Source organism: Saccostrea echinata, unplaced genomic scaffold (genome assembly GCF_033153115.1).
Source record: "Saccostrea echinata isolate AGI-Se365-2 ecotype Australia unplaced genomic scaffold, CSIRO_AGI_Sech_v1 ptg000005l, whole genome shotgun sequence".
NCBI classification, from domain to species: Eukaryota; Metazoa; Mollusca; class Bivalvia; order Ostreida; family Ostreidae; genus Saccostrea; species Saccostrea echinata.
The window spans coordinates 13604508-13619004 of NW_026889754.1; the positions used below are offsets into that span (position 1 = coordinate 13604508).

The 14497-nt window shown below is 35.5% G+C and overlaps 1 protein-coding gene across 1 annotated transcript; it reads left to right on the forward strand.

Moving 5' to 3' along the window:
- Positions 1–1526: 1526 nt before the first annotated feature.
- On the forward strand, positions 1527–5677 carry LOC133180074 (uncharacterized). Its single transcript, XM_061314667.1, has 7 exons — positions 1527–1579; positions 1776–1930; positions 2044–2166; positions 2621–2796; positions 3789–3939; positions 4056–4190; positions 5521–5677. The coding sequence occupies exons 1-7, from the start codon at positions 1558–1560 to the stop codon at positions 5662–5664; spliced, it is 906 nt and encodes a 301-aa protein (XP_061170651.1). The 5' UTR covers positions 1527–1557; the 3' UTR covers positions 5665–5677.
- Positions 5678–14497: the final 8820 nt, after the last annotated feature.

Consider the following 14497-nt stretch of genomic DNA (forward strand, 5'->3'; position numbering starts at 1 on the left):
CTGGTGTTTTCTGTTGAAATCAAACTAAAAATGTAGGAAGAGTAGTGTTATTGAAGAATTTCACAGAATTATAGAAATTATGATAACGCATTTAGTGCAAATATTAAGCTGAGACACGAGTTGCATGGCATTGTATAGCCTCCCAAACACTGCTTGATTAATAAGAAAAAGCCTTTGCTCTCACTGATGTAACAAAAAACTTATTACCCAGAGTATATTTATTGATTTTTACAAAATACCTGAAAATTCAGTTGTAGAAGTCCAAGTCATTAATTCACCAAAAATTAAAGAATATATTAGTATACATGAAGAACACATATTCAAGTATCTGTTCAGTTGCTCAAGAAGTTTCTCAAAACTGGACCATCTCTGGAAACTGACCTACATGTACTCATAACCGGGCGATGTTCATTGATCGACCCTTACATGCAGAGTGTCCAAATTAAAGTATGAGGTGTAGAGTACAAAATAGAAAGGCTATATTGAACTTAAAATCATTCACTTCCATGTCTTAATTTCTGATCCTGATTGTATATGTAAGTGAGCCCTCTGTCAGGTTATTCTGCACAGTCAATACTAAAAAAAAACTGATGGTAGGTTTTCGTTTGCATCATAATTCAATTCAAACAATTATTATTACATGTTTGGAAGATGTCATCGAAGCACGTGTTGATTGGACGACACTGATGCATGATGGGCGTGGCTGCATCACACGTGACATAGCGGGACTTCTCAGGAGGATGTCGTATTCCCCGACCAATCATGTTCTGCCCACAAAGCGTCGCTGTAACATAGAAGAAACGCAATCATTGGTCAGGTTTATAAGTGAACTTTGCACAAATCTGCTGACAAATGAATAAGAACAAATCTTAAACATGTTTGAATACACTAGTAGTACTAGAGTAGCAGAATAAGGAGTGGTTCCCTGCGTTGCAAGTTAAAATCCCACTGCTGTAGGTGGGTACTCAATTGTGACGAAAACTAATTTATTGTAGGCTTTGATGACTAATTTATTGTAGTCTGTGATGACTTTCTATTGTAGGCTGTGATTACTATTTTATTGTAGGCTGTGATGACTATTTTATTGTAGGCTGTGATGACTATTTTATTGTAGTCTGTAATGACTATTTTATTGTAGGCTGTGATGACTATTTTATTGTAGGCTGTGATTACTATTTTATTGTAGGCTGTAATGACTATTTTATTGTAGGCTGTGGTTACTATTTTATTGTAGGCTGTGATGACTATTTTATTGTAGGCTGTGATGACTATTTTATTGTAGGCTGTGATGACTATTTTATTGTAGCTGTGATGACTATTGCATTGTAGGCTGTGATGACTATTTTATTGTAGGATGTAATGACTATTTTATTGTAGGCTGTGATGACTATTGCATTGTAGGCTGTGATGACTATTGCATTGTAGGCTGTGATGACTATTGCATTGGTAGGCTGTGATGACTATTTTATTGTAGGCTGTGATGACTATGGTCCCCAAGGCCTGGCAGAATGAAAAGAATATGAGAAGAAGGCATACTACCGCTGGAGTGCCTTTGCTATGGAACCCTGGAATAGACCATGTAAATGTTTGCACACAGGCCTTTTGTTTTGAGAGTTGACTAAAATATATTCAGCATCCTATACATTGAAATATTTTATCAACTTGTTATACATCCTATGTACTCTTTATTATGCATTATTTCTAGCCTTGTTAACTCTTTCTGACAGTCATTACATCGTCTGCATCTTATTCACAATATTTCACTTTGTTTCCAGCCCTGTTAACATTCTGTGACGGTCGTTATGTGGGAGCCATTCTAGACAGGAACGGCCTGCGACCTTCACGATTCTACGTCACCAAGGACAACGTGATGTACATGGCGAGTGAAGTCAGTGTGATTGACATCCCCGCGGCAGATGTCATTCAGAAGGTGAGAGGATAGAGTGACCTAGTTAAGCCACATCATCAGACCTAGACTTTGTATGATTATTGTGATCTATTAATGGGGTTGATTAAAAAAAGATGAGATTTTTTTTGTAACAGGGTCGATTGAAGCCTGGACGTATGTTAATGGTGGACACAGAGGAGCAGACTTTTATGAGGGATGAAGTGATCAAGCACCACCTAGCGGCGCTCAGACCCGTCTCCAAGTGGCTCCAGGAACAGGTACACAAACTTAAGCTTATTTTCTTTTTTTTTTTTTTGAAAGACAGTTAAAAGAACTTTTTTTTAAATTTCCTGAACTACATGTAGAATTAGAAGACACTATATGAAAGAGAACAAGGTTTACAAACTTAAGATTTTTTTATGACCGGACAAAGTACAGAACATAGAAAAACCAAGAATGTTGATTCCTTCTAAATAACATACAAACTATCAGTTGAACTAAGATATCTACACGATTAAGAAGGGCAGCAGAACTTATTTCACAGTCGTTGTCAACCAGTAAGTTATCTTTTGAGATGGACCTTTTTCTGCTGGCGATGAAATAGTGGTGGATATTGTAATTGTAAAACAGATTGATATGAGCTGTGCATAATATGATTTTTAATATTTGTTAAAATAGCTCTAAGCCTTGTTTTGATGTATTCGTTAATGGCCTTTTTTCTGTCCATCACAGACGATGTCTCTGGAAGAGATGAGAAGGTCCTGTGACCCAGCATCATTAGTCCCGCCCACGTACAAGCTTAGAGAGACAACACACGAGAGCTGGCTACAGAAGGACCCGAGGATCTCCCTGTTTGGTTACACCTTGGAGATCATTAATTTGCTGGTGTTACCAATGGTCAAAGAGAGGTAAGGGAACCAGCTAAAGGTCCCAGTTTATTCAGAAATCAATTAACTCAGTCTGCTGTTTTCAATATTGGAAAAAAAAGATATTGGGCTTTATAGAAATACCCGCCACCCATCTACCTCACACTACCACTGAAAGAAAGCCATAAGGAAAATTTGATTTCAAACGTGCATTTTTCTTTTTCTTAGACAACTTAAAATAAAAGAGAATGCATAAATAAATGAAGGGAGATCATGTTATTTTGTGTGTACAGTAAATCAATGTATATTAAAGGAAAAAGAAATGCTTTAATGTGTATTTCTGTAAGTGTCGACTTAATTGTGCCTTTTTATACCCGCTCTGAAGGAGAGGGGGGTATACTGTTTTACTCTTGTGTGTCTGTCTGTCTGTCCGTAACAAATTTTGGTTGCAGTTTTCTCAGCAACTACTCATTGCAGATGCTTGAAATTTTAGCACACTCCTTGTTTAGGCATGCCATATAGTGGTATTCATTTTTGTACAAATCCGACGTCAAATTCCTGTTTATCTGTGCATCTGTCCGTACTATACATAACAAATTTTGGTCGCAGTTTTCTCAGCAACTACTCATCGCAGATGCTTGAAATTTTTGCACACTCTTTGTTTAGGCATGCCATATAGTGGGATTTATTTTTTTACAAATCTGAAGTCAACTTCCTGTTTATCCATGCATGTGTCCATACCATACATAACAAATTTTGGTCGCAGTTTTCTCAGCAACTGCTCATTGCAGATGCTTGAAATTTTAACACACTCTTTGTTTAGGTATGCCATATGTTGGGATTCATTTTTGTACAAATCCAATGTCAATTTCCTGATTATCACTGTGTCTGTCCATAACTGAACTTGTGTATTCACATCAGAGTGGGGGTATTATTAGTGAGCATTGGCTCACAGACTTCTTGTTGCTTTCACATTCATATAAAGTAGATGAAATGGTATGTTGAAATTCTATTTAGAGTAACTTTGTTTGTAGGAAGGAAGCTTTGGGATCTATGGGTAATGACGCCCCCCTGTCCTGTCTGTCAAAGTTTAATCCTCTGATCTTTGACTACTTCAAACAATTATTTGCCCAGGTCACCAATCCACCCATTGACCCCTTCAGAGAGAAGATAGTCATGTCACTGGTAAGTCTGGAAAGCCAGGTTTACTTGCTTAGTTTTCCTTATTCATATAATTTTCAAAAATCTTTCAGGTAAACTTTTTAACTTTCATTCTTAAATTTGATTGGTTAATTCTCCAGGCATGCCCAGTGGGACCCGAGGCTAACATTCTGGAACCAAGTGAGGAGCAGTGTCAGAGACTCTGGCTGGAACAACCCATACTGTCACTGACTGACCTCCAGGTGTTAAAGGCGGTCAATCACAGAGGATGGAGGGTAGGTCAAAGGTCAGGTTTAGAACAATCACTATTATCTGCAATTGACCTCCAGGTGTTAAAGGCTGTCAATCACAGAGGATGGAGGATAGGCCAAAGGGCAAGGTTAGAACAACCCTATTATCACTGACTGACCTTCAGGTGCTGAAGGCTGTCAATCACAAAGGATGGAGGGTAGGTCAAAGGTCAAGGTTAGAACAACCCTGCTATCAGTGACTGACCTCCAGGTGTTAAAGACGGTCAATCACAGAGGATGGAGGGTAGGTCAAAGGTCAAGGATAGGGCAATTAATACTGTCTCTAACTGACCTCCAGGTGTTAAAGACTGTCAATTACAGAGGATGGAGGATTTGTCAAAGTTAGAACAATCAAAAACTGTTTGTAATGGACCTTCAGGTGTAAGCTTTTGCTTAAATGATGATGTTTTCCCAAAGTAAATCATAAATTATAGCTGAAATGCAGACAAATTCAATATGCCATGCATGGCAATATTTGGCAGAAATTGCTGAACTTGTCAATTCTATAATAGAATAAGTTATTTATCCCAGAAAGAGTTATCCCTCTTCTCAGAGGGTCAGTGATCCTTAAATACTTTCCTTTGTGATCAGTGCATTGTGACACGAATGATTTACTTCTATTTGTTGACTTTTTTAGATTAAAGTGATTGACATTGTGTTTCAGAGTAAAGATATTGACATTGTGTTTTAGAGTAAAGTGATTGACATTGTGTTTCAGAGTAAAGTGATTGACATTGTGTTTCAGAGTAAAGTGATTGACATTGTGTTTCAGAGTAAAGTGATTGACATTGTGTTTTAGATTAAAGTGATTGACATTGTGTTTCAGAGTAAAGTGATTGACATTGTGTTTTAGGGTAAAGTGATTGACATTGTGTTTCAGAGTAAAGTGATTGACATTGTGTTTTAGAGTAAAGTGATTGACATTGTGTTTTAGAGTAAAGTGATTGACATTGTGTTTCAGAGTAAAGTGATTGACATTGTGTTTCAGGGTAAAGTGATTGACATCGTGTTTCAGAGTAAAGTGATTGACATTGTGTTTCAGAGTAAAGATATTGACATTGTGTTTTAGATTAAAGTGATTGACATTGTGTTTCAGAGTACTAAAGTGATTGACATTGTGTTTCAGAGTAAAGTGATTGACATTGTGTTTCAGAGTAAAGTGATTGACATTGTGTTTCAGATTAAAGTGATTGACATTGTGTTTCAGAGTAAAGTGATTGACATTGTGTTTCAGAGTAAAGTGATTGACATTGTGTTTCAGAATAAAGTGATTGACATTGTGTTTTAGATTAAAGTGATTGACATTGTGTTTCAGAGTAAAGTGATTGACATTGTGTTTCAGCTGGAAGAGGGAGGTGATGGTCTTGTTCCGGCTCTACAGAACGTTTGTCAGCAGGCAGCGGAGGCCGTAACCCAGGGATACAAACTAATCATACTGTCTGACCGTAAAACAAGCTAGAACACCGTACCCATACCGTAAGTATAAAGACACTGTAACCATATCATAAGTATAAGGGATACAAACACCGTACCCATACTGTAAGTATAAAGACACTGTACCCATACTGTAAGTATAAAGACACCGTACCCATACAGTAAGTATAAAGACACAGCACCCATACCGTAAGTATAAAGACATGAAGAACAAGGAAATAAGTCCAAAGTTAAAAGCATCCTTGCTGAGATACAAATGTATGTTTTAATTCTATATACTGTACATTGTATTAATGTAAAAGAAAAATATAGTTTTATTCATAGAAAAAAGGGTCATATTTAGCTTTTCAATTCATGAGGAGTTTTCTTCTGCCGAATATATTGAAAAGTTTATTAGTTTTTTGGTCCCTTTTTTATTAGCTCACCTAAGCTGAAAGCTCAAGTGAGTTTTTCTGATCACATTTTGTCCGTAGTCCGTCTGTCCAGCTGTCCGTCCGTCTGTCTGTCCGTCCGTCCGTCTGTAAACTTTTCACATTTTCGACTTCTTCTCCAGAACCACTGGGCCAATTTAAACCAAACTTGCCACAAAGCATCCTTGGGTGAAGGGGGTTCAAGTTTGTTCAAATGAAGGGCCACGTCCTCTTCCAAGGAGAGATAATTAAGAATTGGTGAAAATTTGGTGTCTTCTTTTAAAAATCTTCTTCTCAAGAACCGTTGGGCCAGAAAAGTTGAAACTTATGGGAAATCTTCATTACATAGTGTAGATTCAAATTTATTCAAATCATGACCCTCCGGGGTAGGGTGGAGCCACAATGAGGGATCAAAGTTTTACATAGGAATACATAGGAAAATTCTTTAAAAATCTTCTTCTCAAGAACAACAAAGCCACAATTAGTCATATTGATATGAAATCATCCTCAGGTAGTGTAGAATCAAGTTTGTTCAAATCATTACCCCTGGGGGTAGGGTGGGGCCACAATGAGGAGTCAAAGTTTTACATAGGAATATATAGGAAAATTCTTTAAAAAAATCTTCTTCTCAAGAACAACAAAGCTACAATTAGTCATATTGATATGGAATCATCCTCAGGTAATGTAGATTCAATTTTGTTCAAATCATGACCCCCAGGGGTAGGGTGGGGCCACAATGAGGGATCAATATTTTACATAGGAATATATCTTTAAAAATATTTTCAAGAACAGGAAAGCCATGATAAGTCATTTTGATATTGAAGCATCCCCAAGTATTGTAGATTTAAGTTTGTTCAAGGCAATCTCCAGTAGTAGGGTGGGGCCATAATCGGGGATCAAAGTTTAACAAAAGAATGCATTTAAGAAATATCTTTAAAAATCTTCTCAAGAACAACAAATCCATAATTAGTCATATTGATATGGAAGCATCCTTAAGTAGTGTAGATTCAAGTTTGTTCAAATCATGACCCCCCTCCCTACCCCCCAGGGTAGCATGGCAGACATCTTTAAAATTCCGTTTCAAGAACAGCAAAACCATGATTAGTTATATGAATATAGAAGCATCCTCAGAAAGTTTAGATTCAATTTCATTCAAAACATGGCAACTGGGGATAGGTTATGCCTAGAACAGTCGATCAAAGCTTTACATATGAATATATAGAAGAAGAAACCTGCTGACAAAGAACAGCAGGGCCATATTGACTCAGGTGGGCGTTGTGACCAATGGGCCTCTTGTTTATTTTTATTATAGGCAGTGCAGACAGGAACAGTTGTTTTATAAAGGAAGTAAAAAACAAAACTTTCCCTAGGTAAGTTTTTAGGTCACCTGAGTCACTCAGGTGACCTATTGCTATCTGTTTTCGTCCGTCGTCGTGCGTCGTCCATCGTGCATTAACTTTTGAACATTTTTAACTTCTTCTCTAGAACCGCTCAACCAATTTCAACCAAATTTGGTATAGAGCATCTATGGGTGAAAGGGAACAAAAATTATGAATTTCATGGTCCCTGCCCCCCTGGGGCCTGAGGGGTGGGGCTAAAACCACCAAAAATAATGCAACCTTTAAAAATCTTCTTCTTTACTCCTGGACATCAAGAGTCAAACTGTTGGCATCATTGTAATAAGCATGGAGCTCTCTACCAAAGTTGTGGAATTCATGGCCCCAGGGTCAGGGGTTCTGGCCCCAGGGTGGTGCTATATAGATCATATAGTGAAAGTGCATTATTTCTTTGAAAATCTTCTTCTCTGCTCCTGGGTATTAAATAAAGGAACTAAGTACATAGTTATGATGAGCAAGAGTGCCTCTTCCAAAATTGTGAAATTCATGGCCCCAGGGTCAGAGGTTCTGGTGTTAGGGCAGGGCTCTATAGATTATATAGTGAAAATGCATTATTTCTTTGAAAATCTTCTTCTCTGCTCCTGGGTATTAAATAAAGGAACTAAGTACATAGTTATGATGAGCAAGAGTGCCTCTTCCAAAATTGTGAAATTCATGGCCCCAGGGTCAGGGGTTCTGGTGTTAGGGCGGGGCTCTTTAGATTATATAGTGAAAATGCATTAATTCTTTGAAAATCTTCTTCTTTGCTCCTGGGTATTAAATAAAGTAACTACGTACATAGTTATGATGAGCAAAAGTGCCTTTTTAAAAATTATGAATTTCATGTCCCCAGGGTCAGGGGTTCTGGTATTAGGGCGGGGCTCTATAGATTATATAGTGAAAATGCATTAATTCTTTGAAAATCTTCTTCTCTGCTTCTGGATATTAAATAAAGTAACTAAGTACATAGTTATGATGAGCAAGAGTACCTCTTCCAAAATTGTGAATTTCATGGCCCCAGGGTCAGAGGTTCTGGTGTTAGGGCGGGGCTCTATCGACTATATAGTGAAAATGCATTAATTCTTTGAAAATCTTCTCCTCTGCTCCTGGGCATTAAAGTGATAAACTAAGTACATAGTTATGAGGAGGAGGTGGGCCTCTTCCAGAATTGTGAAAGCCATGGCCCCTGGGACAGGGGTTCTGGTGTTAGGGCAGGGCTCTATTGATTATATAGTGAAAATGCTTTAATTCTTTGAAAATCTTCTTCTCTGCTCCTGGGTATTATTTAAACAAACTAAGTACATGGTTATGATGCATAAGGATGCCTTTTCAAAAATTGTGAATTTCTTGGCCCCAGGGTCAGGGGTTCTGGTGTTAAGGGCGGGGCTCTATTGATTATATAGTGAAAATGCACTGATTCTTTGAAAATCTTCTTCTCTGCTACTGGAGATTATTTAAACAAACTAAGTGCATGGTTATGATGCATAAGGATGCCTTTTCAAAAATTGTGAATTTCGTGGCCCCAGGGTCAGGGGTTCTGGTGTTAGGGCGGGGCTCTATAGATTATATAGTGAAAATGCATTGATTCTTTGAAAATCTTCTTCTCTGCTACTGAAGATTATATAAACAAACTAAGTGCATGATTATGATAGACAAGGATGCCTCTTCCAAAATTTTTAAATATATGGCCTCAGTTTTTGGGATTCTTGAGGAGGGGGGGGGGGGCTCTATTGATTATGTAGTGAAAAAGCATTAATTCTATTAATCATTAATTAATCCTGTCTGCTCCTTAGTGTTGAGCTGATAAATAAATTGCTTAGCTATGATGAAAATGGGAGCTTTGAACAGAATTTTTAAATCTTGTGGTCCTAGGGTCAGGGGTTCTGGCATAACGAAGGGGGGGGGGGGGGCTTTTGATAATATAGTGGAAAAGTGTTAATTCTTTGAAGTCCATAGTTATGATGATGAGGGAAACTCTTCCAAATTTGTAAATTTCTTGACCCTTGGTCTTGGGTTCTGGTGTTAGGGTAAGGCTTTGTTGAATCTGTAGTGAAAATGCATTGTACCTGTGAAATTCTTCTCTGCTTCTGGACATATTGGAAGCAAACTGAGTAAAAGTTTAAATGATATGAGTAAGCATATTTCTATCAGATTTTTAAACATCTGGACCATTGGTCTAAGCATTCTGGTCCTGGGCAGGGCTCTATTAATTTGTATTCTACTGAGAGAAGTTATTCCCCTTTTCCATTCACCTTTGATAGTTAATCACTGTAAATAATGTATTTGAAAGGTTAATAGAATAAGATAATTATGCAAGAATGTTTATCGTATAATTAAAAAAGTACTTTCTTAGTTTTAATAAACAGGTAGGCCTGTAAGTAATAGATAAATAAAAATGAGACAAAAATAACTTATCTTATTGAAAGTTCTTCAAAGACCATAAGAGAGGTCAATGCTAGAGGTCTTAATATGGGTTTAAAAATAGTACAGAAGCACTGATAGTTTGTTAATAGTCTGCACAGTGTTAAGTGGGGGACAGATTAGAACTTAATTTATGAGTTGATACTGAATACTAGACTAATTATTTTGTTGATCTTGATCTTCCTACTTCTCTTACTTTAGGGCAACAAAGCTTCAACTATCAGTGTATTTAACTTCTAAATTGTTGTATTATACTCAGGTGACCGTTAAGGCCCTTGGGCCTTTTGTTAATGCATGGATTTACATGCAAATATTCTTAGGATGCAAAGAAATCAAATCTTTGAGCCTCAAAATTAGATCTTTTTGATTATTTAATTTTGTGCTGCAAGAAATATATGTATGGGATCTCCCCATGTTTTGAATTTAGGTATGATTTTATTCACCATGGTTTTTTTTTTCTTTCTATCCTTAAGCCTTTGATGAGGAAACAGAAAGAAAAAAAAATCCATTGGTTGGACAATATCACAACCAGTCTTTAAGTATGGGAGATTGTTTGCATATATATTAAATGCTTCTGTCCCTCTTTAACTTTCCCGTCAGCTGCCTTATGCCACATAAGACCTTAATATTATACAGCATCAAATAGTTAGTCGTGAAATATATGCAAAAATGGCCTTTTTGAAATGGCATCTTTTATTTCATTGATTTTATTATACCCCCCGCAAACGAAGTTTAGGGGGGGTATATTGGAATCAGCATGTCCGTCTGTCTGTCCGTCTGTCCGTCTGTCTGTAGACGAGATTTTGTCCGGACCATTTCTTGGAAACTGTTGGAAGGATTTGTCTGAAAATTTGTACACTTATTATTCACCATATGAAGGTGTGCACCTGGTATTTTCATTATGATTGGATAATTATTTTGCATTTTACAGGTGTTTTTTTCATTTTTATTATGTGGTTTTGTCTGGATCTGTTCCCAGAGACTATTGCATAGATTTGTATGAAAATTTGTACACTTATTATTTACCATATGAAGATGTGCACCTGGTATTTTCAACATTATTTGATAATTTTTCTGCATTTTACAGGTGTTTTTTTTTTTTATTTTTATTGACTTAGTCATTTCGGGTTCATGTCTAAGGTTTGAGACATAGAATCTAGAACATCTGTACAAAAATGTGAACTACAGCTTAAAACTACTCATTAGAGCTAAAAAAAACACAAAGTATTAAAAACAGTTTTTACATTACACAGCAGATAGTGTAAATCCATTTGTCCCTTGGGAGTAATGAGTGGACATGCATCCAGTTAAAGATTAATTAATGAGTTCAGTGTGGGAAGCTGTTAGGGCATCTCTGATCAAGCAGGTCTTATCTATATCTCAGGGGAATTGGGCAGAAAGAAATAAAGATCTCTGTGGTTTAAGTCTCTTAATTGTAATTTATGTCTGTCAAAATACATAGTTGCTAAAACCAGCCTTTTATTTTTAAAATGAGTTTGATATAAAGGTATTAAAATCAATTTGATTTTCTATAATTAATTATGATATTTTTTTTTCAACAATCAATTTGCTGTGTGTCATGTCTCACAAAGGTGGCAGACAGTTGCAAACTATTTTTTCAATGTAATAAAAAACACTGTAATTATTAGTGTGGATGTTTTATTAGGCTGCACCTTAGTTTCATTCATTTAATAAAGTGCCCCACCACAGCATGATACGCCCATCAAATATTGTTAAATTATCATAAACAGTTTAGATTCAATTGTTTGAATGACATCTTAGCGAGACAAGGCAGTCTGCAATTTGTTGTAAAGATATAAAAATTCAAATAAAAAATGTACAATAAATAATTAGTTTAAATTATATTATACAATATGATATAAGTTTTAATTATTATATACAATATCAAATTAGTTTTAATTGCATCAAATTTATCTTGAAAGTAAGACTAGCCAACAAGAACAATTCAATACAACAAAAGCAATTAATTAAGAGACTGATTCCTTTTGCCCATTTCCCAAGAGATGTAGATAACACCTGCTTGATCAGAGATGCGCTGCCAGTTATCTCCTCACACTAAACTCATTAATTTATCTCTAATTTGACATGCAATTTTCTGCTATCAAAATTTTCCTTGACCAGTGCCTGATCATTACACCCATGGGAGAGGTGGAATTTTTGTTGTTACAGATTGCTGTAAAGAACATAATGAAAAAAATAAGACTAGTATTTTCTTGATATAACACTTTTTTAATAAAGATACTGCAATACTCTGACATCTTTTGGGATTGTGTAATTTAAAAGTTAAAAGACATAGTTTTTTGATTCTAAGTCTAATGGTTTTCTAGTTATGATTTTTCCATATTTGGCCATAGCGTCTTTATTAAAGGTCAGAACGACATGGTTTTAATGTGCGACACACCTTCTACCCTAGATGTATCAGCTGACAAAGTTTGATAATTCTAGGCATAATAGTATTAAAGTTATGAGCCGGACATGAAAAAGCTAACGGACGGACAAACATGAACGCTATACAGTCCCTGAAACGTTCTACTTTCCCATTTTTCCGTTCGCTCACCGTTCGTTCAGCGTGCGTTCACCGTTCGTTCACCGTGCGTTCACCGTTCGCTCTCCGTTCACAGTTTTGCGTTCACCGTTCACCGTGCGCTCGCGTTCACCGTTCACAAAGCGTTCAGCGTTCGCTCTTCGTTCGTTCACTTTGCGTTCACCTTGCGTTCAGCGTTCACTTATCGTTCAGTCTTCAGTGTCATTCGGAACTCCGAAGTGAAAAGACTTATCTTTTTTAAGTAAGGATTTACGGTTTTTTTAATTTAATAATTTACATATCGTGTTTAAAGAATCATTATTTCATGGGGAAAAAATTATCCACAATATTCTAACTTGTTATTATTTTACTATTCTAACTTAGATGTAAGGTTATTTATTAATTTACTCTGGAAAATAAATGTTGTTATAAGTATGTACCAAAGTAGAACGATGCTGAAAAATTAAATTTAAACACGGGCAATATACAGATACCTCAAGCACTGCAACATTTTATTGTTATGTTAGACCACAAATCGTTAATAGAGAGATAATTATCCAAGTCAAATAATTACGCAGCAAAATTACGAAAATATTTATTTCTAACATATTTCTAACACGTTTTTTTTTCAATTACTACAGAAATATATTATAGAACTAGTTCTGAGAGTTATACATAGTACTGCGGATGTCCTGTTAATTTATTACCTTTGGAGCGAATTGAATTGATTATGTGGTTAAAGGAAATATTTATTTAAAATGTAATACACTACAGAATTTTCTCTACTATAATATATAAAGTCTATAGCTATAGAAAAAATTCTTCCTTTACAATAACTTTGATATGTTTGCCATTCGATATGATTAATAGCAGCCCCCCTTTTTCCCCCTAAATCGGTTACTTATTCAGTATTTCCAGTTTATTTTAATTAACATTTAAAAAGAAGTTAATGTGTTTTGTAGCACAAAACTTTCAGTCTCAAAACAAACATGCATCTAAAAAAGTCACTAAACAATTGTAGTTCAAAATGTACATGTGTCGGCGGTGGTATTTTAAATTGGCAGAGAGTATGTTTCAAATTCAAGAGTTAATGCCCAATGTATTTTATTTATTTATTTATTATTGAAATGTTGGAATCAAATCTAGAAATGATAAAAATAAATGTTAAAACTTGTTGGAAATACTCGCACTTCGTCTTCAGTGTGACGAGACTTTCACACCTGCACAGTATCGAATGATTTTGATTGACAGGACAAGCACGTGGACTTCGTGTGAACTTGAGGCAGGAAAATAAAAACGAGTATGACTGTCAAATAGATGGATTAAAATTTTGTTGATTTAAAAAAGGTTACTTTAAACTGTCTGATACATTTAGAAAAATAATTAAGAATTTTTGTTTGATATAGGTACAAACATTTCGTGAAGCCTGAAAGTGGGGGGGGGGGGAATTTCTCTCTCTCTCTCTCTCTCATTTGTCTGTTTAATAAAAAAAAATTGACAGCATATTACTTAAATATCAATTTCTAAAAATTTAATTTATAGCAAATAATATGAATATGCCTCTTCGTATTATCTTGTCCGAGTATGATCACGGGGAAATATCTACAGGTACATGTAGAAGTCTGCTCAATAAATCATCATGGAAAATAGAAATGACACATCAATATATATTATTACACTAAAAATTTAAATACGAGCGTATTTATACAATACGTCCACTGACCTTTGTAATTATTTTTTTTTTTCATTATTTTACACGAAATCGCCTTGGCACGGGAATATATGAATGGCCGTTACAACCGTTTTAATTCATTCTATAAGTCAGAAGTTTTCTCTTATTTGGAATGGTTTTTTAATTTCAAATAAGAATAAACATATTTATTTTCCAACTAAAATAATTTTATCTTTTATACTACAGCGTTTGGCAACAATTGCAATGTTTTACAGCGATAAAAATCGTGTGATTAAAAACTTAAAGTGCATGCATCGTCTTTCTTAGGATAATTTTGGAGCATTTATTTAATTTATTTATTCATTTATTGATTTGTTTATTTATTATTTTTTTGGCACCTGACATTAGAATGCAATAAAATAGTTTCAATGCAA